The sequence below is a fragment of the Geotrypetes seraphini genome, chromosome 3 (genome assembly GCF_902459505.1).
Source record: "Geotrypetes seraphini chromosome 3, aGeoSer1.1, whole genome shotgun sequence".
Lineage (NCBI taxonomy): Eukaryota > Metazoa > Chordata > Amphibia > Gymnophiona > Dermophiidae > Geotrypetes > Geotrypetes seraphini.
In genome coordinates, this window is record NC_047086.1 from 336329057 (window position 1) to 336355569 (window position 26513).

Consider the following 26513-nt stretch of genomic DNA (forward strand, 5'->3'; position numbering starts at 1 on the left):
GCTGTAAACAGCACCCCCGGCACCTCTTTGCGAACACGACGTCAAGCTGGACTACTCCCTCGCAAAGGCTGTCCTTCAATTGGAATCCAGAAAAGACAGACAGTATACTACCTTTTGGTATAATTCCAGCAGTGTGCAAGTTGACACCTTCTCCTTTGAGTATTGTGACATTGTGGACTGTTCATCAATTGATATCCCTCAAGTTGGGGGGATAAGTGTGCATTCTGGGGAGCGGTAGGGTGGAATATTGATACTGACTGGGCTTATATACCAGAAAGTACTCTGAAAAATAAGTGGATCAAAATGGTAAATCACTGCTTACTTGTATGACCCTTCATAAGGTTGGAAATTGTTATAGGAAAAGTGTTCCTGCACAAATTATTAAGCTTTCTCTTACTATTGACAACCCTAGACCTACTAATGAAGGTATGTACATTATGGACATGTGGTTTAAGGGTGGGTCTAGCTATCCGACCCATCAGTTTTTCTTATGGGATCTATCTACCTCCTCTAATTTTACCTATCCCCTTTGTGCACTGTGGTGTTCTAAATACCTTTTGCTGCCTGGACAGCAAAAGCTTGATATTGCCGTTACCATCTATAAGGGCAATTACACATGTCATGTTTCTTTTTTTTAATTTTTTTTTAGTTCAAACTTTTTATTGAATTTTAAAGGTACATACAATGGTCTATATTGAGATGCAATATATAACAAGCTGAAGATACATGGATATGAACAAAGTTGTATATATGTATCTGGAGAAAAGTAAATAATAAAAGTATACAAATAATCCAGTAACTAGATAGGGTGAGAGGAGAAAAGAGGAAATAGAGGGGGGGAAAAGTAGGAGAGGGGTATATGAGTCGGCAAAAGTCGGAGCAGTCAGATAAGAGATAGAGATTGAGAATGTATGAAGGAGTCTAGATATTGCCAAGGAGAATGCAAAGTGGAGGACGAGGAAGAGAGTCTCGATAGTCTAGTTATATTTAGTTTTTCAGATGCATATTGTTCATAACGATGATATAAGCAAAGTGAGTTCCACCAAAAAGTGTAGTCCAGAAGAGAGGCTGATTTCCAATTTTTTAGAATGTGCATAAGGGCCGTGGCAAACATCGCATCAATCAGCTTAGGAGGGCAGATCGAAGAGGCAAAGTGTGGGTGTTGTGAACGTAGAATAATCATATCAAAGTGAAGATCATGTGGGCACAAGGTAATGGATTTTATTGTTTTCCAAACACGAGCCCAGAAAGATTGGAGTGCGGTGCAATGATATAACATATGATCCAAAGTTCCTTCAGCAGACATACAATGCCAGCAGTTAGGGTCCGGTCTCAGTTTCGCCTTCCACATACGATGAGGTGTCCAAATAGCTTGCCACATGAGAAAGTATAAGGATTGGGAGACTCTGGAAGAGAGGAGTGGACGGTTGGTTTTGGTCCATAGAGTCGTCCAATCAACTGATGAGGTCGAAATAGTGAGCATGGAAGTCCATTGTTGCATATCTGAAGAGGAGAGTATGTATCGGTGATCCCGTAGAATTCTATAAAACAGAGATATAGCTCTACCGCAGGAAAGGGCTATGTCACTCCATTGGCATAAAGTATGAGGAGAAGGAGAGGAAGCAGAATGCAGATTGAGCGAAATGACAGCTGAGGTAAGTGAGAGCCATTGAGAGTAGGTAGGTTTGAATAGAGGGATGAGAGAGTGAAAAGTAGAAAAAGGAATAATTAAATTATTGTGATAAAGTTGACTAACCATCCAGAAGCCAGCATTTTGCCAGTGTTTCCAACAAAAAGGTTTACCGCTATGTGTGAGTTTAGGGTTGTTCCAAAGAGACATATTATGACAGTCAAGAGAGGATAGTTCCGCTAAGTCATCCAAACATCGTAAAGCATGTTGTGTCACACTCAATAATGAATAGCATTTTAAACGACGGGGGATATTCATAGTACAGAGGGCTAATAAAGGATATGATTGGCAAATAAATGTTTCCATTTCTAGCTATGGAGGGAGATCATTGAGAGGTTGAGGTCTAATCCAACAGGATCCGTATTTTGCTGAGGAGGCAATGGAGTAAAATTGAAAGTCAGGAATATTCATGCCGCCATTTTCCTTGGAAGCATTTAATTTGGAGAATGCTATACGAGGTTTTTTGTTGTTCCAAATAAAAGAGGAGAGCTTGCGATTAATCCATTGAAATAGGGATTTATTTATTCTAGAGGGAAGCATAGATAAAATATAATTGAGTTTAGGGGCTAGGGTCATTTTAACTGCTGCTATTCTGCCCCACCAGGAAAGGAACATAGGGGACCAGTTGGAAGTGGTTTTATTAACAATGAATTTAACTTTGGAGAGATTTAGTTCCATTATGAGGGAGGGGTCTTTATGCACTAAAATTCCCAAGTATTTGACAGCAGAATGTGACCAATGAAACTGAAAGGAGTCCAAATCAGATTGTGCGACAAGGTCATTTAGAGGGAATAATTCTGATTTTTCCCAGTTAACTGAGTATCCGGAAAGCAAGGAGTATTCATTAACGATATTAATGAGTATCGGAAGAGAATAGATCGGATTACGGATGAATAGAAGAATATCATCTGCATATGCGGCAAGTTTAATTTGTCTATTTGAGGTGGGGATTCCATCGATACAGGAATTTTGACGAATAGCTATTAATAATGGTTCAAGAGCTAAGTTAAATAATAAGGGTGAAAGGAGGCATCCTTGTCGAGTGCCTCTTTGTAGATGAAATTTCGTAGAAAGATTATTATTTATCAAAATTCTGGAGGCAGGTTGATAATATAGCGTTTTAATCCAGTCAGTGAAATACTCACCAAAATTGAACCATTGTAGAACGTGGAAAAGGAAAGACCATTCCACGCGGTCGAATGCCTTTTCCGCATCAATGGCTAGTCCAATCACTGGTTCGGGGAGATGTTTGACATGGGCATTGATATGATGAAAAAGACGCAGGTTATCTCCAATGTAGCGACCTTTTATTAAACCGACCTGATCTTTGTGAATCAAAGAAGCAATAACTGTATTTAGACGAACAGCAAGAATTTTGGCCATGATTTTATAATCTAAATTTAGTAGGGATATAGGTCTGTAATTTTTAATCAGTGTGGGATCTCTGTCAGGCTTTGGAAAAACTATTATTGTAGCCTCAGCAAAGTTGTATTGCTTCTCCGGTGTAAGGTGAATGAAGTTGTAGTACTTTAGCATGTGGGGAACCAGGGATGACCCAAATGTTTTGAAGAATTCGTTAGTAAATCCATCAGGGCCTGGAGCTTTGTTTTTGGCTAGTAGAGATATTGCGGTGAGTATCTCGGAAGACGTGATAGGAGAGTCTAAACTGAGTTTGGTTGTTTCGTCCAATTTGGGATGTTCAATGGTATCTAGAAAGGCGCGGAAATTGGGTGTTTGTGAGGGAAGTTCTGATGAGTAGAGGTTAGTGTAAAACGATTCAAATTGTTTTAAAATTGCATTTGTGGAAGTAACTGAATGATCTGGCGCTGTACGTATAGAGGAGATATTAGTTTTAATTTTTTTAGTGTTAAGATATTTGGCGAGGGGCTTACCCATAGTGTTGTCTCCTATATAATGTCCTGAAGACAGCAAAAATAAGTCCTTCCTAGCTCTGGAGGAAGAAAGACAATTATATTCATATTTCAATTTTAGTAATTGTTGAGAAATGGCAGGATCGTAGGAGAGTCCCGACATATGTTGTGATTCAAGTCGTTTAATAAGGGATTCTAAATCCTTTTCTTGCTGTAATAAGATCTTGTTTTTCCATGCGGAGAGTTTAATGAATTCACCTCTGAGGGAGGCCTTGTATGCTTCCCAAATAATGGAGGGGCAAATTTCAGGATCTTTTGAATTAAGGGCAAAAAATTCTGAGGTGAAGGAATTTATTTTATCAACGATATCAGAATCTAATAGCAATTGGTTGTTTAGTCTCCAAGCCGGGGATCTGGAATTGGTGGATAGCAAAGTGAGGTGCAGGGATATAGCTGCATGGTCAGTAAGAGTTATCGGGTGTATGAGCGCAGAAGAAAGGACATGAACTAGTTGGGAAGAGATTAGAAAGTAGTCAATTCTGGTGTAGGTCTGATGAGGTGGAGAGAAGTGAGTGAACTCCTTGCCTTTCGGATGCAACAATCTCCAGGGGTCCTGTAGGGAAAAATTTGTTTTAAGGTTAGTCAATTCTTGATATGATTTAGATTGTGAGGGCTTACAAGTGGAATATCTGTCTAAACAGTAATCTTGTATTTGATTAAAGTCTCCTCCTATAATCAAGGGATAAGAATTAAATTCAATGAGAGTAGTCTGCAGTTCTCGAAAGAATTCTGGGTGGTCCAAAACAGGGGCATAAATGTTTAAGAACACATATTCCAGTGAGTGTAACACAACATGTGCCAAACACCATCTTCCCTCCGAATCAGTCTTCTGTGCCAGAATAGTTATGGGAAGGTTTTTGTGAAAAAGTATGGTAACACCGTTTTTTTTCTGTGAGTGGCAGGGGACGAAATAGGGGAAGAGTAGCCATTGATGGAGAATTTAAGTTAGGCTGCAGAGGGAAGATGAGTTTCCTGAAGGAATACCACATCCGGATGTTTGGAAGCAATGTAGTTAGAGATTTTTTTTCTTTTGATGGGATGATTTAGCCCATTAACATTGAATGACAATATATGCAGATCAGCCATAATTAGTATAAAGGAACATAAAATCAGAAATGTGCACATAGAAGCAATACCAAACAATACTGTTCCGAAGAATTCTAATCTTCAGAGTAGAGAGAGGGGATAGGAAGAGAGGGGAGGAGAAGGAGCAAATAGCATAGAGAAGTGAAACAAACACGTTACATGTGCTAAAACCAAACAGTTTATGGGTATACCTGCAAAAGAGAGTGAAAGACGGTAGGAGTGATGAAAAAAAAAAAAAAAAAGGCAACTCCACACCATTACAAGAACTTAAACCCTGAGGTTCCAACCAGAGAGAGAAATAGCATCATATAGTCAGGTCATTGCATTTTTAACAGAAAGGATAAATTATTTGAGGTCCTCCGGGTCAGTGTATGAGGTGGTGCGGTTGTTATATGTGACTTTCATGCGCGCTGGATACATCAGACCATATTTGGCTCCGAGGTCTTTAAGATCCTGGCGATGAGAGAGGAACATTTTCCGTTTAGATGCGGTGGACTTGGCAAGGTCAGGAACTATGTAGAGCCTTTTTCCTTGGTAAAGAAGCTGTTGATGTGATTTGGCAGCATTCATGATCTGCAGCACTTGAGGGAACTGTAGTACCTTCGCAACAATTGGCCAGGCAGTAGATTGATGAGCAGTAAGACGAGATGGGATCCTGTGGGCTCGCTCTATTTCAAGCGGGGAAGTGAAGGTTAGGCCCAGTATTTTCGGGAGGAGAGGTGAGGAAGGCAATCATGTCTGATCCCTCAGACAATTCAGGGATCCCGATGATCTGTAAGTTGTTTCGGCGGCTGCGGTTAGCTAAATCTTCAATATCCCTTTGGAGGGTGGTGATTAATTTCTCATGCTTGTCCACGAGGAGAGATTTAGTTTTTAGTATTTCAGTTTGCTCCTCTAAGGCATCCAGGCGATGTCTAGCGTCAATGAATTGTGAATTGATTGATTCAAGTTCTTCACGCACCAGTTTAGTTGCTTCGACTTGTTCTTCCATCACTAATTTAAAGGAGCGCATTTCCCGAATCACAATGTCGAGTTGCGACTCCTCATGGCTGGGCGCCATTTTTTCCGGCGAATCAGTTTTGGGCCGCTTGCCGCTCTGCGGCTGTGAAGGGGCCGAATCGTTTTTAGAATTTTTCGGCGGCGACATGAGTGGAGGTGCCCAATGCTGGGAAAGTAAAGGGGCTTTATAAAGTTTGGCTGGAACGCGCTAATATCTAGGAATCGGTGTGGGTGAGGAGGAGCGATCACTCCATGCGTCCGTTCACGTCGCTGTGCAGGCCACGCCCCCCACATGTCATGTTTCTAATTTGACACAGGGTAGTTTTGTAGGTAATTTACCCCCAGGTTATTGTTTTGCCTTGGCTCATAGGTATGCCCCATTGTTGCTGCATCAGATTTTCAACCTAGGTGATATTTACTGGCTTTATGGAGACATTTAACTCCCTGTTAAGCTACTCAGCCAGTGGATAGGCCATAGCACTTTAGTTAAGGTTACCATGCTCCTGCATATTTTTCTGAAAGGCATCCTTCCTAATCACATGGTTTTTCCTCTTTTCTGTCTCAACATAAATCTGATCGCATGTATACATAGATGCTATAGGGGTCCCAAGAGGGGTCCCAGATGAATTTAAGGCCCGAGCTCAGGTTAAGGCTGGGTTTGAGTTCCTTATTTCCTTTATTACTATTAATAAGAATGTTGATCAGATTAGTTAAATTTATTATAATCAGCAACGCTTTGTGAACTACTCTAGGAACGCCTTGCAAGGTATTGCCGATCAATTAGGCTCCACTTCTCAGATGGTTTTCAAAATCGTATGGCCCTAGATATGATTCTAGCTAAGAATTCTGTAAACTTCTTCCCAATACTTCAAGCTGTTGCACTTTTATTTCTGACAATACAGGTCCTACTATGGCCATTCAGAAATTAGCAGACCTCTTTGCTGAGCTCACATGTAACTCTGGTTTATCTAATTCTTAGGATCAGCACTTTAGTTGAATGCAGGGTTGGGTAAAAGACCTTTTTATTGTTATAATCTCTATTATTATCTGCACTCTTGTCTTGACTGTCTTGGCGGAGCCACTGTCCGCGCTCTTCAACCTCTCCCTTAGTACAGGCAGCGTCCCGTTGGACTGGAGGACGGCTAACGTCATTCCACTCCACAAGAAAGGCTCAAAGATGGAGACAGCAAACTACAGACCAGTGAGTCTAACATCGATAGTGAGCAAACTAATGGAAACTCTAATCAAACACCAATTAGATAAGATCCTGGATGAGGAGAATCTACGGGATCCCCGACAACATGGATTTACTAAGGGGAGATCCTGCCAATCCAACCTGATCAGCTTCTTTGACTGGGTAACGGGGAAGCTGGATATTGGGGAGTCCCTGGACATCGTGTACCTGGACTTTAGCAAAGCATTCGATAGCGTACCACACCGCAGGTTACTGAGCAAGATGAATTCTATAGGATTAGGTAACACATTGACGAAATGGGTTGGGAGCTGGCTTGGAGGTAGGCTCCAAAGAGTGGTAGTGAACGGCACCCCCTCCAAAATGACGGAGGTGATTAGTGGAGTACCACAGGGCTCAGTCTTGGGCCCAATCCTATTCAACATCTTTATAAGAGACTTGGCAGAAGGGCTTCGAGGTAAAATAACATTATTCGCCGATGACGCCAAACTTAGTAATGTAGTGGGCAAATGCACAACAGACGAAGATTCAGTGCCCGACAACATGATGCACGACCTACTCCTACTGGAGCGATGGTCTAGGACATGGCAACTCAACTTCAATGCCAAAAAATGCAAAGTTATGCACCTGGGCAGCCTGGTTTTTTTAAGGTAGTATGAACTAATGAACTAATGAAAGAAATAAAAGAAGAAACTGACAAAAAGACAGTAAACTGCGAGAGCGGGAAGGCAGCAAATGAAAAAATTTTCACTTCTTAGTTCCGCAGAAACTAAGAAACTGACAGACCGCGCACCTACGTCGGGTGGGAAGGCACTTGCGCATGCGTGGTGCAGGCGTCAAGAACTTTTTCAAGTTCTTGAAGTGTCCTTACTGGGGCTCCATCGGTGACATCACCCATCAGTGAGAATATGCTGCCTGCTTGTCCTGGGATAAAGGGCTGAACAGGATGCTTGGTAGCTTTTCAAGTATTATATTAAGGTACCAGATATAGGGGGCATCCTTATTGGTGGTCTCACATTCATTAGTCCCTTTACAAAGCATATAGGCTCATTCTTCGTATGAGCAAGGTAAGTGGCAATGCCAATGACAGGAGCTCTGATAAACTGGTGTGAGGGCCTGAACTACGTAGATAATAAGAGGAGATACTAGAAAAAGAATGGGATCAAACAGTACACTATGAGACAAATCTTTTCCACTTGAAACTAAATATAAATCTAGTGGATATTCACATGAGGTGAGCAGAATATCCCGTACCTCTGTAGATAACTAGAATATCAGCTGCCACTCCATATCAGTGTAAACAGACTGGCAACCAGGATTTAAGATAATGGAGTAGTCCATTATATTCAGTAAGTGGTCTGGACTGTTCTGAGCCAAGTACCTGAGCCAGTGAAACCAGAATTCCCATGGCCAAGACAAGGCTATCAGAAGGAGTTTGGCTGCACCCTGACATATCTTGAGAATCCTTTTGGTGATGAGGAGTAATGGAAAAGTGTGTAAAGGAGACACAGACTCCAGGGAAGAAAGAAAGAGTAACCTAGTGGTTAGAGCAGTGGTTCTAACAATCAAAGAAGCCAAATTCAAATACTGCTGCTGTTCATTGTGATCTTGGGCAAGTCATATAGCCCTTAACTGCATCAGGTACAATTTTGATCGTAAGTCTTCTAGGAACATGGAAATATATACTGCACCTGGATGTAACTCACCTTGAACTACTACTGAAAAAGGTGTGAACTAAATCCAAATAGATAAAAATAAATGATGTGGTGATTGCATCAGAAGCAAGTAGTCTATTTTGCACAGGCAGGTTGCCTGGTACTAAATAGTTTGCATTTTGTGTTCAACAAAGAAATAAACAAATCATTCAAGGAAAACTGATTTTTTTGAAGAGGCTTTGAGCTACCCAAGTGTCTTGAGACTACTTGGCAGGATCTAGCACACAACTCAAGCTGTCCACCAATTTGATCTGTTCTCCTAGAACAGGGGTGCCCAAAAGGTTGATCATAATCGATCAGTAGATTGCAAGGGCAACGCGAGTCGATCACGGAGCCCATCCCATGCTCTGCGATAGACTTGCATTGCCTTTGCGTTCTTCCTGCTTCCCTGTGCAGCCACTACACAAGCATTCCTCCCGATGTCAATTCTGACATCGGAGAGGAAGTTTCAAGCAAGCCAATCGCTGTCTGGCTGGCCTGGAACTTCCTCTCCAATATCAGAATTGACTTCGGGGGAGGGGAGAATGCTTGTGTAATGGCTGCACAGCCCTGGAATTTGTGCGATAGGGAAGCAGGGAGAAATCGGTGGCGGTTTGGGGGGGCAGGGAGAGAAAAAGAAAGAAAGAAGGGGACAGAGAGAGAAATGGGAGGGGACAGGGATAGAGAAAGAAAAGGTTGGGGGAAGGAATGGAGTGTGTCAGGTGGCAGGCAGACAGAGAGGAAGAAAAAGTTGGACTCATGGAGGGATAGAGAGAGATGTTGGTTGGGATGAGGTCTGGAGGAGAGGAAGCATGCATGAGGAAGAAAGAAAGATTGGATGCACAATCAGAAGGAAGTGCAACCAGAGACTCATGAAATCACCAGACAACAAAGGTAGGAAAAATGATTTTATTTTCAATTTAGTGAGAATTTATATCTGCTGTCTATATTTTGCACTATGGCCCCCTTTTACTAAACCGCAATAGTGTTTTTTAGCGCAGAGAGCCTAAGAGCATCAGGAGCAGCACGGGGCATTCAGCGCAGCTCTCTATTTGTCTATTTTTGTATAGTTGTTACTGAGGTGACACTGCATATTTTAAAGTCATCTGCCTTGACCTTATTGAAAAATATCCCCGAATATAAATTATAATTAACATTTTCTCTGTGTAAAGTGTGCTTTGTGTTTTTTTAAATTATATTTTGGTAGATCATTTTGATTTGGTCATTTTAAAAGTAGCTCGCAAGCCAAAAAAGTGTGGGCACCCCTGTTCTAGAAGATAAGTTGCAGTAAGAAATATGCCTGCCTTGAGAGCTTTCTTTCAGATTTATTATGGTTCCTGACAAGAGATGACATGAATCAGTTCCACCTTGTTTCTTTGTATAAAATACAGCGAATTACTTATCTGTCTGCAACTGAACCACTGTTCTGGTGATCCAATCCAGGAATACCTGTAGCAAATAAATAATTGCTCTGAGCTATAACCATAAGCCCTCCAGCTGACCAAAAGCCCTATTTTGTAGATGCTGATGAGCACCCCAACCAATGGAAAAAGCATCAAAACACTAGGTAAACTCATGGTGGATATAATTTTCTTTCCACTGAGAATGCTGGATAGTTCAATCAACCATTGATGTGGAAAAATGGCTATGGTTACAGATATCCTATGCAAGAGGAACTGTATTGAGTCCACTGCAACTGGTACTGTGCATCCCTCATTTGAAAGCATGCTGTAAGAACTTGCACAGTTGCTGATATTTATTTATAAAAAAAAATTCTATACCATTTATTATAAACAGTTTACAATAAAGTTACATACATTTAACTTATTCATAAGAGATATGACGCAAGGACTTAGAGGAAGGGTATCACTGTTCGCCGACGACGCCAAACTTTGCAACATAGTAGGCAAAAGCTTATTACCTGATAATATAACACACGACCTACTGTTGCTAGAACAATGTTCAACTACTTGGCAGCTAGGCTTCAATGCTAAAAAATGCAAGATAATGCATCTGGGTAAGAGAAACCCGCGTAGAACTTATGTACTAAATGGTGAGACCTTGGTTAGGACCACGGCGGAACGCAACCTAGGGGTGATCATTAGTGAGGACATGAAGGTTGCCAATCAAGTGGAGAAGGCTTCCTCCAGGGCAAGACAAATGATGGGGTGTATCCGCAGAGGTTTCGTCAGCAGGAGACCTGAAGTTATGATGCCGTTGTACAGAGCCATGGTGAGGCCTCACTTGGAGCACTGTGTTCAGTTTTGGAGACCACACTACCGAAAGGACGTGCTGAGGATCGAGTCGGTTCAGCGAACGGCCACCAGGATGGTCTTGGGGCTCAAGGATCTCACGTATGAAGAAAGATTTAAAAAATTGCGGCTGTACTCACTTGAGGAAACATATAAGTACATCACGGGACGCATCGAGTCAGAAGATGATATCTTCTGGCTCATGGGACCCTCGACCACCAGAGGGCATCCGCTGAAAATCAGGGGAGGGAAGTTTCATGGCGACTCCAGGAAGTACTTCTTCACCGAAAGAGTAGTGGATCATTGGAACAGATTCCCACTCCAGGTGATAAAGGCCAGCAGCGTGACGGATTTTAAGAGAAAATGGGATACTCACGTGGGATCTTTAAGGGAGTAAATTCAGGGGAGGGGATACTTGGAATGGGCAGACTTGGTGGGCTATAGCCCTTTTCTGCTGCTTTTTTCTATGTTTCTATGTTTCTATAAAATATTGAAACAGGTCAGAACAGATAAAAACAAAAGCAGAAAGATTCAATCCTTGCAAAAGGTCAAATGCTCAAAGAAATGCATCAACAAATAATTGCATTTTCAGTAATTTCCTTAATGAACTCCTATCCCCACTTTTCTGAATTTGACCAACAAGGCCATTCCACAGTTTTACTCCTGCACATGAAAAGGTCATGGCATTCATTTCCGCATACTTGGGATTGGCCTTTGTTTTAAACAGTGCTGAATTTTCAGAACACAATGATCTTGATGGCTGGTAACCAGACATCAAACTCTTTAAAAATTCAGGAATTGTGCCATATAAAAATTGATGACATAGCATAATTGCTTTATATTGATTTCTAAATACAATTGGTAGTCAATGCAGTTGTCAGAGATATGGGGTAATATGCTCATATCTTGGCGTTTCGGTTATCAATCTGGCCGCAGCATTCTGGATCACCTGCAATGCCCTGCACCTGGTTTTAGTTATTCCCAGGTAAAGGACATTGCAGTAGTCCAGCCGCGACAAAATCATTGCTTGTACAATAGCACGGAAGTCAACTGGTGATAGCATTGGTTTTAAACAATACAATAAATGTATCTGTGCAAAGCATACTTGCACTGTTTCATCAATCAATTTGTAAACTAAGATTCTATACTTATTCAACCAGTAACCCTAAGAACTATATAGTTTTCCAATTCTTTCATTATGTAAGATTGTATTGTTGACTTTGATTGTAATCTCTTCGCTGATTGTCCAGCGCTTCTTGCTGTAAACCGCCTCAAACTTCCATGGCTTTGGCAGTATATAAGAATAAAATTATTATTATTATTTACCACTTGGCAACTCATTGTAAGTCCTGGGTCCAATTTTACTCCCAGGACTGTCATTGACTCCCTCACCAACAATACCTCATCTATCACTTTTAATGTTTTTGGCCAATTGGCCCGGTCAGATTTACCCACAAATATTACCTCTGTCTTTTCTATGTTCAATCTCAAGCCTTGCTTTTCCATCCATCCAGTAATTTCACTCATATAATTACTTATCAGTTTCTCTAACCCATCCCCCCATACATACACTGGGAAGAAGAAGATGATATCATCCGCATATATGCAGTATTCAACCCCTAAAGATTGGAATAACTGACCAATTGTGGCCATATCATAAATATTGAATAGTAACGCTGAAAGCGCCGATCCCTGGGGAACTCTGCTCCTCATCTGAAATTTACTCGAGATCTTATTCCCACTTCTTACTTGAAAAGAGCGATCTATCAAATACAAATTAAGCCATTTGAGTACTATAACACCCACCCTAAGATCTTTCAATCTTAACAATTTCTGAAGATCTAGTAAAGGTCTGCTGATATGTGTTTTAATACTTGCAGCTTCCCTCTCACAGAAATTGGTAGCCAAGTGCAACTTGCTAATTAAAGTCTATGTAGTATCTACTCTGTAAAGTGACAAGAAAGCTTTCTTTGGTTGCTACAGTGTTGCTATAAATGCAAATGAACTCTATCAATCAAGCTGGTTTTTTAAGTTGTATTTGGTACGGTGTCAGGTCAAAAGCGCACCGGGACATAGGCGCGCCCAGACAATTGAGTGCAGCGCGGAGGTGCGCGCCACTCAAAATTACTGTTTTTAGGGCTCTGACGGGGGGCGTGGGGGGGAACCCACCCACTTTACTTAATAGACATCGCGCCGCGTTGTGGGGGCATTGGGGGGGGTTGTAACCCCCTACATTTTACTGAAAACTTCACTTTTTCCCTGTTTTTAGGGAAAAAGTTAAGTTTACAGTAAAATGTGGAGGGTTACAACCCCCCAAACCCCCCATAACGCCGGCGCGATGTCTATTAAGTAAAGTGGGGGGGTTCGCCAACAAAACCCCCCGTCGGAGCCCCTAAAAACTGTAATTTTCTTCAGCGCGCGCCTCCGTCTTGCGCTCAGTTGTTGGCGCGCGCCTTTGTCTTTCGCACTGTTGTCTATGAACCATTTGGTACGTTTAAGAAGAACTCTAAAATCATGTAATATATGGCTTCTCATTTTCCATGCCCTGTGTGACATGTGGGCAAATTTTGTACAGTGGGCATATTTTGTACAAATGTGGCCACATTTTGTACAGTGGAGACATTTTGTACAGTCAAGACATAACCTGGTCCCACTTCGCACCCATACAATGGTCAGACTTCAGCAAACTATATAATAAATTCAGCCACGCAGCCTGTGACCTTAACCACTGCCCCCATACCTATTGAAAGCCTCAAGTATACTATTCTACTCCCTGCTCCTACAATGGATACAATCTCTATTCTTAGATGGACATTTCCCACAAGACCTCAGCGAAATCATCATAGCTCCGATACTAAAAGACTCCAAAGGAACAACGGACCAACCATCCAACTCCATACTCATAGCCTCAATCCCACTGTACATCAAACTGATGGAAGGCCTCATAGCCAAAACCTTAACCTTAAACCTAGAAATCCACAACTTACTCCACCCCACACAGTCAGGCTTCAGAACCAACTACAGCACTGAGACCCTACTAGGAACACTAATGGACACAGCTAGACAGCATCTCTGTACAGGCAAGAAAATCCTGCTCATACAACTAGACCTCTCTGCAGCCTTTGACCTGGTAGACCATGACAACCTCCTACAAACACTAGACTCCATAGGAATATCAGGCAAGGTACTCGCATGGTTTAAAGACTTCCTATAATCCAGAACCTACAGGGTTAAAACAAATAAAGAAAAATCAGAACCATGGTCCAACCAATGCGGAGTTCCTCAGGGATCACCTCTTTCTCCCACACTATTCAATATATACATAGCCTCCCTCAGCTCTTACCTAGACAAACATGGCATAACTTCATACAGCTATGCAGATGACATCACCATTCCCCTCCCCTTCGACCACCCAGAATCCACCATGACAGGCACAATACACAGAACTCTCGAAACAGTAGCAACATGGATGACAAATCACAAACTAAAACTTAACTGACAAAACATAATTCATCTTCCTAGAAAACAGCAAAACTCCAACCTTAACAAACCTAGTAATAAACTCGATATCATACCCCATTCAACCCATACTAAACTTCTTGGAGTACTGATCGACAGAGACTGTACCATGCAACCACAAGTCAACAAAGTAATAAAAACATCATTCATGACTATGAGAAACCTAAGACAAATCCGAAAATTCTTAGACAGGAAACAATTCCAACTTTTGGTACAATCTCTTATCCTTGGACTAATAGACTACTGCAACATACTATACCTCCCCTGCCCAGCAACCATGATAAAGCAATTACAAACAATACAAAATACAGCCCTAAGACTCATCTACTCATTGAAAAAATATGATCACATTACAAAAGCATACCATGACTCACACTGGCTCCCAATACAAGCAAGAATACACTTCAAATTCTACTGCCTACTATACAAAGCTATTATGGAGAAAGCCCAACCTACTGGAATAACCGACTAACCCAATCCACCTCAACCAGGCACAGGAGAACCCACTCACTATTCACACACCCACCAACCAAAAATGTCAAAAGATGAAAACTTTCTGGAAACCTAATGGGCACCAAAGCAGCTAAACTAGACAGACAAATCACCAATCTGCTATCTACAACCACAGACTACAAAACCTTCAAAAAAGAAACTAAAACCCTACTCTTCAAAAAACACATAAAACCTGTTTAACACGACCAGTTCCTTCCCTTACTCCACCTACCACACACTCCACCCATATCTAATCTAAAATGTTTCTAATTACCCAACATGTTGCTCCTTAAGTTCTCGACAATTCTTATGTAATTCTTAAGTTCTCGACAATTCTTATGTAATTCTTAAGTTCTCGACAATTCTTATGTAATGCTTACGACAATTCTTATGTAATGTTACAACGCTTGTAACCTCCTGACAACTCTTGTGTAATCCGCCTTGAAACGCAAGGTAAAGGCGGAATAGAAATCACTAATGTAATGTAATGTAATCATGAACTATTTTTGAATTACAACTTAGACAATGTTTGAATTGGGGGGGAGAGGTTTCAGCCATTCTGAAAAGGATGACACAATTTTGATAGAATAGAGCAAGCTTTTTGAAGATGCAGAATTTTGTTTTTGAAGAGTATCTGTCATTTTCTCTTTTTTGGGGGTGGGGTGGGGGGAGGGATGCACAACCCATCTGAGTAAGATGTAGAAAAAAAACCTGAAGTAGTCTGACAGGCTGTACAAGAACACTCAAAATGCTCAGAAAACTTTTTCAAAATTTACTGAGCTCCTGCTTGTCCATAAGGAAAACAGATGATCATGAGAGACAAAGAATGACAGAGCAGATGATTTTAGATAAAGCAGACTATTTAGTGCACTAACAAAACCACTTTCAGTCTATGTAAAAAGGCTCACCTGGAAAATCTCCCTTCCGATTACTTTGACCAAATTCCTGTAACTGAGCTTGTTGGTTTATCTGTTCTTTCTGCAAGTTCTCATACCAATGAGTAACCTCAGCACGTAGATCAGCCACCTGATCACTAGGATACATTTCAATAGTCATCTAAAATACAAAACACATGTTTTATATAAATACATGAAGTCTGGGTAATCCTGGTATGAAATACATTTTAAAACTAAAGGTAGCCGTTACCTTGTCAGGAAGCCCAGCCGGTTGACATACTATTCTTAGTGGTAATGACTGTTTGTCACTAAGTGCCTTTAGGTGACTGCTGATTCCAGTGCCTTCAATCTGCCATTGTCTTAGATGGTATGCAAACCTTTAGAAGCAAGTGTATATTACTGATTAGACCTAACTTGTAAATAAAAGCAAAATTATTCACCTGTAGCAGATGTTCTCTGAGGAAAGCAGGATGCTTATTCTGACTGATGGGGGATATCACTGATGGAATCCTAGCGTAAAGATGTTCCCTAACACTATTTTTTAGAAGCCTTTAGGAGCAGCCTACTGTGTTTGCATGCATCTTCCCACCCATTGTCCCACCCATTTTGGAGACCAGATCAGTCTAATATAGCAGCTGATAGAATGCAATTTCAAAGGGAGGAGGATAGGGCAATCAGAATACGCATCCTGCTGTCCTCGGACAACATGTGGTAAAGATGAGCAACTTTGCTTTTTCCAAAGACAAGCAGAATACGGTATTCAGATCAATGGGAAGCCCTATCAGGCTGTCTAAAAAGAGAAAAGAAATGGCTTGCAATAGGCAATATCCAATGAACAATGCAGGAACTATAACTAATACTTACACTGAAACAAATGGATCTAGGGGGTAGACCTGGATTCTAGATCTGAAAAAGATTCTGAAACACAGTCTGATAAACTGGTCGTCGTGTCAGGAACCTTGTTAAAGACAGTAATAAAATGTGAATATTGTGAACTGCAGCCCACTTTGTAGCCTCGAAAATCTCCCCTATGGAGGCTGATCTCAGGTAAGCTACCAATGCAGCCATGGTTCTGACACTGTAAGCTATGGCATGACCAATGTTCCCTCTAAGGATTGATGAGGTGTGTGCAAAAAAAAAATATGCATGAGCGACAAGTTACATACTCCACAAATTTATGAGCAGGTGCGGAGGACGCATTTTTAAACAAATGTAGTTTATCCTTGTACTCCTTATGTATTTTTAATCATCTATGGATATGCTTGTATGTTTATTGTTCAAATGGTTTTATTTATTTCCCCAAATTTATTTTTGTTATACACATTGAAAATATTTGATATTGCGTTTAAATCAAAATCTCAATAAACTTGAAACTTGGAAACTTGAAACGAGTGCCCGACTGCCCGTGAGATTGTGGGAGGGTTAAATACTCAAAACTTAGAAGAATAACAATTTACTTAAAGTTCTTTTAATTACGTATTATCATCAGTTCTTCAATCTTCACAAATATTCTCTTCGATTCTTTTCAGTTTTCCAAAGATTGTAGACCTTTTCAGCATTTACAGTTTGTCCGGAATTTATAAAGAGCTTTATTCTCATTAAATTGTCCAGATGCTCAACATCTAGTCTATTTCTGTGTTTTGTCTTTATGTTGTTCATCAAACTGAATCCTCTTTCACAGTCAGCACTTGAAGCCTGGAATGTACCGCAGATATCCAGAAGCAAAAATAAGTCTTGAAGTTGATCCTGCTGTTTTGTGAATGCAACTAGATCTGCAAATGTCTTAACTGCTCCAGTTTGCAATTTCTCATTAACAATTAATTTAAATTCTGGAAACTGCTTACAAAGTTCTTTCTGGAATGCTTCGTTGTCTTTTTCCAGAAGAACATGGTATCGGTTTCCAAGCCTCTTCATCTGCTCAAGACCAAATGTATAATCCTCTAAGTTCACAGCTGTTGAAAAACATTCTTTGTAAAATACTGCCCAATCTTGTAATTCCTCATCTGGAAATCTATTATCCAAATGTTCACATGTCTGCTGAATGAACTTAATTATTGACTTTGTGTTCACTGGGTGCTGAAATGACGAAAGCAAATGGCTGGCATTTTCGGTGTAGTGAGGTTTCTCTCCAAGATACTGTGATCTGAGTTTCTTTATTTTTGCCTTTGCAAACTGAAAGGCTTCCACAGTAGACAGCAAACTTCTTTGAAAAAGTTTACACAAGTCGCTTAATTCTGATAATACATCATTCGATATTGTAATTGCAACATGGTGTTCTGGATTCTGTAGTTTCTCTAGGCAGTATTTATGGACCGGGTCATTATTCTCATCAACCTGTTTTCTACAGTATTCCACTAAAATATCATAGTTCAAAACCAAAGCATTGACAGCAAAATGCCTGGATAACCACCGAACTTTGTTGAGTGGTCTGAATGCAATCACTTCTGCTTCAGCAGCTTTGGCCAAGGCCTCAAATTTATCCTTCTTGACAGATGATCTGCAGAAAATTGTGTAAACAGTTCTCAGCAGAGTTTCTATCTCCTTCATCAATGGTATATCTTTCAATGCATCATCTATTTCCAAATCCTCTCTGTGTGCCACACAGTGTTGTTTTAACTGGCGAAGAAATGCTGCTACCCCTCTCTGCTTGCCTAGCATAACTGAGGCTCCATCAGAGGTAAACATAACCATCTTGTTCAAATCTAATTCGTTGTCTGCATAAAATTTCTGAATGGCTCCAAGAATTGACAAGCTATCACAAGCTGTTAATTTAAAAATTCCAGCAAATACAGTTTTATGGACTGAATTATTGGCATTTCTAAATTTCATATACAGAACTAACATTTTGGAAACTGAAATATCAGTTGATTCGTCCACGATCAAGGTATGGTAAGCTGCATTTTTAATCTCCAATAATATTTCCGACCTAATGGTTGAATTTATACACTCAACAAATTCAAAAGCATAGTTTTTGCTTTGCCAGCTTTCTGGTATCTTTACATATTTCGCAACATGGTCATGAATTGCCTGCACCGATAGCATTGAAGAATTTATATTAACAGCAAGTAAATCGTTATCAATGAGTATCTTTACCTCATTAGGAGTCGCTTGTTGACGATTAACTAATTCTTTTCTGTTTTCACGATCTTCTTTCGATTCTGTCAGCATGTTTTTCAACAGACTTTTTGCTTTTGTTTTTCAGTTTCATGACTGCTTCAATGTGCGATTTTTGGCTCAAATGCCGTTTTAAATGATCAACTTTCCAATCGGTCCACGTTATTCCTGATGTCCAGTCGCTTTTGTATTCCGCTTTCATGCAAATTTTGCACTTAACGCCATCAGTTTCTGAGTAATAAAAAATTTCCCCAAGTAGCACGTGCTGTGCGGTGCGGTGCCATGCGGTAAATCCGTTTCAACATAGCATTCAGTCAACCACTCTGTTTTAAAACCCAAGCACCTCTTCTTGCCTGTGTTACATAAACTTTCCTCAGCTCGCTGCTTAGACATGGCCATGAATTCTTTAAAAATAGTGAATTCTTTGATATTTAAAGTAACTTAATCCCTATGTTCCCTCTAAGCTGAGCACATGAGCAAATGCTATTCTAAGAGTGTCACTCACAGATTTTATATATTAATAAAGCAAGATGGCTCCATCACCACACACCCCCTAATCAAAGAAAAATCAGGTCCTTAGATGTATACACCCTGTAATTCCATCTGGGCCTGGATATCACCAGACCTCTCCAGAAATATCTTCAATTATTATAGGGACAAGTCCCTATAATGGCTTCTTATGGGGTCACAATCAATTACCTCTGGTTTCTAAAATCCACCAAGGGGTGGTGCCATGCTGTACAAACTCAGCAGCTCTCCCAGACCAACTTGGAAACAGGGTATTCCACACACTGGTTCCCTGCTCCACGAGGCCACTACTTCTCCTGCCCAATCCTAAGAGAGAACATTGGGAGGAGTGAGGAGTGCGCATGCGCGAGTCCCCAGCCTTACTGGTGCTGTTCTTCGGTCTGCCCTGCTCCATGCCTTGCCTTAGTGTATTTTTAAGGTGAAAGACCGTTGCATCTTTCAACTTAAATTACACTAAGGCGAGCAGGGCAGACCGCCACTGCCACCGCTGCCGCTTCCTCTCACCTCTGCCACCGACACTAAGGTGAGCAGGGTAGACTGCCACCGCCACCGCCTCTCACCTCCGCCGCCGACACTAAGGCGAGCAGGGCAGGCCGCCGTCGCCGCTTCCTCTTACCTCCGCCGCCGCCGACACTAAGGCGAGCAGGGCAGGCCGCCGCCGCTTCCTCTCACCTCCGCCGCCGCTTGAGCGACATGAGAAAAAGCATGAGCGACGCCACTGAAAAGAGTGAGCGATCGCTCATGCGCTCACCTTAGAGGGAACACTGGTGACCCTCAAGTGTCAGCTCACACTGGGCCTAGTAAAGATGATGCAGTCTGTGAACTAATCAGAGTGTATTAACCAATGACAGCTCCCATCCTGCTGGGTTAGAAAAAACAAAAAGCTGGTTGGACAGTCTATGGGCTTTGTCCCACTCTAGACAGGAGGCCAAAGCTATCTTGCAGTCCAGAGTGTGCAGTACGCTTTCACCAGGATGAGAATAGAGTCTTGGAAAAATATTGGCAGAAGAATTGACTAGATAAGATGGAATTCTGAGACTAAGTACCTTAGGAAGGAACTTGGGATGCAAGCACAGAACCACTCTGTTAAGGTGAAACTTTTTGTAAGGTGGATCAAATAATAAGGCCTGAAAGTCACTGGCCCTGCGAGCTGAAGTGACTGTGTGAGAAAGTGGATGGTATATGAACAGCACTCCTTCACTCTTAGTGCAGTTCAGCCACCTTATAGCAGGCAGTGCTAGTCTGCTGAGACTTGAGACTGGGGGACGGGGATTAGGCCAGGAGGGAGTTAAATGCTGAGCCAGTGTGAACCTTGAATTGTATGCAGAACATTTAACTGTTTTTGGGGTATGTTCAAAGGGGACCCAAGAAATTGTATTGGGCTAGGCTGGGAGTCAGCCCTGGCTGGGGGGGGGAGGGCGGAGAGAGATAAAGAGAGAGTGCTGATAGTGATATGTGAGGAACCAGAAAGAGAAATAAAGAGATTGTGCTTGTGCTGGACTAAAGTCTGTGCAGTAACAGGTACACCAAGAGAGTGCCTCACTCTTGGAAGAAGATCTTCCAGGCAGCACACGTGTTGAATGGCCACCTGTGTGGCTGCATAACCTGGCTCAGCCTATCCATGAGACAGTTCTTTCCTACCAGGTAAGTGACTGTGAGAACCATTTCCTAAGAAAGTGCGTATGACTCTGTAGCTCACTGCTTGTTGACACAGTATATCGCCACTTGATTGTTTGTCTGAATCAAAACAATTTGGTTCACTAGCCAATCTCAGAAAATATTTGGAGCATTTCAAATGGCTTGTAAATTGGAGTCATCTAATCTGATGCTGAGTCTCCTGAGCAGACCACAGACCTTGGGTGTGAAGCACATCTATATGAGCATGCCACCTGAGGTTGGATTCATCCATTGTCCAAGACTTGTGGTGCCAGGGAATCTGAAATGAAATCCCCTGCAACAAACTGTAGCTGATGACTTAGCAAGACAGATTGCTGGAGAGATCTCTTTGACAGTAATGACTTTCTCAGATTCCCCATAGCCTGAGGCTACTGAGAAGAGAGGATCCATTAAGCCATCCCCATATTGATGTGTGACATGTACAGTGGAGGTCATGTGGCAATCTCAACATCTGCTGAGCTGATAACCTGTTAACTCTGTTGGATCTCTCAGGCTACAGAAGCAAAAGCCTGCAAGTGGAACCTGAGTTGTGTCTAGCAGGGCTTCTATGAATTCCAATTGTTGGATTGGGCATAGGTGGAACTTGGAACAAACAATAATGGCTCCAATACTTGAATGGTTCTCTACAGTGATCCCTGAGTACTTTCCTCTGATGTGCTCTCAACCAGCCAATCATGCAGGCAGGAAAACACATGCATATGCTACTCTTTGTAGCAATGTTATGACAGAGACATTTTATGAAAACTCGTGGTGCTGATGCAAGACCAAATGGCAGTACACAGTACCGATGTTGTTTCCCTACTAGAAATCTGAGATACAGATACATCCCAGTCATAGGAAGTATGTGGGAACAGGTGTCCTGGCATCCAGAAGTTTGGTGGTATGTGTTCAAGCACTTTGGTTTGTGAAAGGAAAGAGTTCCTTTGTAAGCAATCCCTAGTGTTGATCTTAACTTGGATGCTCTTGAAGAACAATTTGGAGAGGGATAATCCAAATGTAGCATGTAACCTGTCCAGAACATTTTGAGAACCCACTGTCTGAGGTTACAAGAGGCCACTTTGCTTGGAAAAATTCAGCCTCCCTCCTGCGAGGAGGAACAGGAATATATATTGCAGCTAGAGTCAGTCAAAAGCCAGTTGGGATTTTTGGGACCTCAGTTGCCACTGGCATGAGCTGTCCTTAAGGGTGGTGGGGGTAGTGGTCAAGAAGGAGTGGGCCATGACAGTGATTTGGTGGTCTCAGAATGTTTCTTGATGAGATCAGCTGTAAGGTTTGTTAGTGGCCCCCACAATATATGGTTGGTGGGGTCACTTGAGAGGCACCCTTACAAACGCCAGGTCCCAGGTTCAGTTCCCTCACAGATGATTCACCAGGAAGTAGAATCAAAGAGGCACAGCCAGAGGTGATTGCATAAAGAATATATTATAGAAATAGTCTTACAGAAAAGCAATATTCTGAAGCATTACAATGAAGCATTACAATGAAGTAGAGAGCAAAGCAGTTTCCCTGCCTTACAGAGTCCAGAAGGAAGCGTGAAGTTCCAGGGAAAGGCAGAGAGAGAGAGAAAAAGGGGATGGGGTGATGGTCTAAGCTTCGTGTTCCATAGATAAAGAGAAGGATAGACAAAGAAAGAGAGCGAGAGCTAGAGCTGCAGATGTGTTGTAGAAAGGAGGCTTTTATAACTTGGAATCTTATTCTGTGTATAGAAACTATTGTATGTCCCAGTATCTTTCTGTTTAGAATTTGTAAACTGTTTGAAACAATGGTTAATTTAATTGATAAGGAGGGTGTGATACTTGCAGGCATAGTAGATGGGATTAGTCTCTGGCTTTTTTGTCCCATTCAAGCAGCCTATCTTCTTGATAAACAATCCAGTCTGGCTGAATGATTAATGTATGTGAATTCTGTGCACCTGGACCCATTGTCCTAAGCACCCTCTTAATCAGACATTAACACCTTTTAGATAATCATGATTCAATCATGATACTTAAAACATATCAATTAGGGCTACTTAAAACAGTCTCCCTGCCCTCAGGGTCTATCTGCATTCACATGCCAGAGTCAGATTGATATAATTTCCCATAGGCCTTCGCTAACATAAGTAATGCCAACTAAAAATGCTGAATGGTAGTGATAGCTATGCTGACATCAGCTACCTCCTCCATCTTGTCCATCCCCCCACCCCAACCCAGCATGAAACATCCCCAGCTACTAGGCCTGACGCAGGCATGGCAATACTCATGGCAAAGGCTCTGGACGCCATCTTGAAAACATAATTTAGCTGAATGACGTGTTTTCTGCATTCCCACTCTGGCTCCTAGTTTGACCTTCCCTAGAGGGAGAGTGTGTCTGTGAGCATCACTACACTGTACACAATGTTCCACAAGTGCATGCTCATTAACAGCTAGCAAAGAGTTATGCAGGAAATGAGCACAGTTCAGTGGAGGCACTGAGCAGTGAGTCTTGGAACTCAACCACCATGGAAAGATGCAGAAGCTAGGGCTTCTTGAATTTGGGAGCCTTTTAGACTCTCTATACATAAAGTTGACCTTCTTATTAATCTGATTGTACTGAGAAAGAGGTTTCCCTTTGCTTCATCTGTAGTTTATTTATTTATAAGATTTGAAAATTTACATTCAAGAATATACAAGGGTAGTTTGAAAAGTCTGGTAAAAAAGTAAGTAAAACAACTTAGTCTACATCCAGTTTTTTTGTATTGTAGAAAAACTAGTTTATAAAAAAACTGGAAACTTGCTGGGCTAAGTGTTTAGTCCTCGATGGAGACTACATTGTTTAATTTGCTTTTTTACCAAATTTTTCAAACCATCCTCGTATCATGAATGAAATAAATAAAAATTAGGAAACATATTAAACCAATTCTTATACTACTATATGGAAAATTCAAATCTTATACTACTATATGGAAACCAATACAAAAATTATAACCAGGAAACATAACACAGTAAAGAAGGGAGTGCAGAGATACATCAGCAGCTGGTTATAGAACTCATGAAATTAGCTAGTGGAAATTCTCCTGCTCTCAGAAAAACATCATTAATTGTTTGAGTTCAAACAATAAAAAAGTTTTGCCAACCAAACATAAAACAAAACAAAACAAAACACTGCAGAGAGTCGGAGTAAAGGGACAATACTCTGACTGGCGGGGAGTCACGAGCGGTGTGCCACAGGGATCGGTGCTGGGGCCGTTACTCTTCAACATATTTATCAATGACCTGGAAAAGGAGGCAAAGTGCGAGGTTATAAAATTTGCAGACGATACCAAACTGTGCGGCAGAGTTAGGTCCAGGGAGGAGTGTGAGGACCTGCAAAGGGACCTGGACAAGCTGGAAGACTGGGCAAACAAATGGCAAAAGCGCTTTAACGTGGAAAAATGCAAGGTCATGCATATAGGGAAAAAGAACCCGTTGTTCAACTACAAATTGGGGGGGGCATTGTTGGGAGACAGCAGTCTTGAGAGAGACTTGGGTGTGCTGGTGGATGCATCACTGAAGCCATCTGCACAGTGCGCAGCAGCCTCGAAAAAAGCCAACAGGATGCTGGGCATCATAAAGAGGGGCATAACAACCAGGACGCGGGAAGTCATCATGCCATTGTATCGAGCGATGGTGCGTCCACATCTGGAATACTGTGTTCAATATTGGTCGCCGTACCTCAAGAAGGACATGGCGGTACTTGAGAGAGTTCAAAGGAGAGCAACGAAACTGGTAAGAAGGCTGGAACACTGCCCATACGCCGAGAGGTTGGATAGGCTGGGGCTCTTCTCTCTGGAAAAAAGGAGGCTCAGGGGAGATATGATAGAGACCTTCAAGATCATGAGGGGCATAGAGAAGGTGGATAGGGACAGATTCTTCAGGCTGAAGGGGTCAACAGGCACGAGGGGGCATTCGGAGAAACTGAAGGGAGATAGGTTCAGAACAAATGCAAGGAAGTTTTTTTTCACCCAAAGGGTTGTGGACACTTGGAATGCGCTACCGGAGGAAGTGATCAGGCAGAGTACTGTACAAGGATTCAAACAGGGATTGGACGGATTCCTGAGGGATAGGGGGATCGTGGGATACTGAGAGAGGTTCTGGGATGTAACACAGGTATAGAAAGCTAACCAGGTAATAAGTATAGAAATCCAACCAGGTCGTGCATGTGCAAGACCGGAGGGTTAGGACTTCGATGGGAAGATAGGACTCAATGGGAAACCAAGGTGGCAAGGGGGCCCCTTCTGGTGACTCAGACAGGCCGTGACCTGTTCGGGCCGCCGCGGGAACGGACTGCTGGGCGGGATGGACCTATGGTCTGACCCGGCGGAGGCACTGCTTATGTTCTTATGTTCTTATAAGAACATAGCCCTCAGATCCTGGAGCTATGCTGTTACAAGGTCATCCCCAACATTGCAGAAACACCCAAGTTGCCTCTCCCACCTCTACAAGATGAAGATGCTGCCAACGGTAGGTCCTCCAAAGCCATACCTCCACAATTCTTCTTGAGAGTAGGCCTTACAGCCAAGTAGCTCAGCAGACAGCTTCCAGGTTACAGCAGCTTTGAAAGTAACATTGGGCTTAATGAGGCAAAACAAACAGGATTACCCAAGTCCAAAGATCACTCTGTATAGGGCTATAGCCTACAAGCCCCCAAAGTCATCTGCTTCATAAAGAGAAGCTTTGCAGGACCCAGTGGATAGATCTTATGTTTAACCTTTCTCTTCCCCATTGTGACAGCAGTGCTGAGACTCAGTGCACCTCCCCCTCCCCCGATGCCATCTTGATTTCCTTTAGATCATCTATACATTTTTTTAAAGATTCTGTACATGGGGTTCAAACTGAAGGATAACTGAGCCCTAGATTCATCCTTAGTATCTAACTCAAAAGGGACAGACAGCCTTGTCCCTGACAAAATTGAGAAGGGAGAACTCTTTGGGTGGTGATGTTCTCCTTTCATGTGGAGGAGTGGGGTCTGATGGAAAGACCTAGAAACTCCTCCTCAGACCTCTGGATAGATTGGAGGATAGCATCCACCAGCAAAGAGACTGTTGCAGAGCAGGAGTGACCCGGATGTGTCGGGACAGAGGGTCGGATATCTGCGTCCACTGAGATGCCAGGGTCCACTGGGGAATCCTGAGGTGAAGTCTGGCAAAAGGAGTCACGTGAACTGTAGAGGCCATGTGGCCTAGGAGAACCATCATATGTCTCGCTGAGTTGGACGGGCGAGAGGACACCAAGTGGCAAAGATGGAGGAGAGTTTCCTGCCTTTCGGGAGGGAGGAACGATCTGAGTTGGGTAGTGTCCAGAACGGGATCCGGAAGGTTCGCCCCCCACATTTCGCCCCCAGCAATTCGCCCCTCACATTTCGCCCCAGGTATGTTTCGCCCCCACACATTTCGCCCCCACAAATTTCGCCCCCCGGATGTTTTGCCCCCATACATTTCGCCCCC

At 42.2% G+C, this 26513-nt stretch overlaps 1 protein-coding gene across 8 annotated transcripts in view; it reads right to left on the reverse strand.

Moving 5' to 3' along the window:
- Positions 1-26513, reverse strand: part of USP34 (ubiquitin specific peptidase 34) — a 1084964-nt gene that overhangs the window by 564807 nt on the left and 493644 nt on the right. For all 8 annotated transcript variants that reach the window (XM_033939082.1, XM_033939080.1, XM_033939079.1 and 5 more), the window contains 2 exons: positions 16002-16128; positions 15764-15911 (listed from right to left, as the gene is read on the reverse strand). In XM_033939082.1, coding sequence (XP_033794973.1) covers positions 15764-15911; positions 16002-16128 — 275 coding nt within the window. The remainder of the gene's footprint in view (positions 1-15763; positions 15912-16001; positions 16129-26513) is intronic.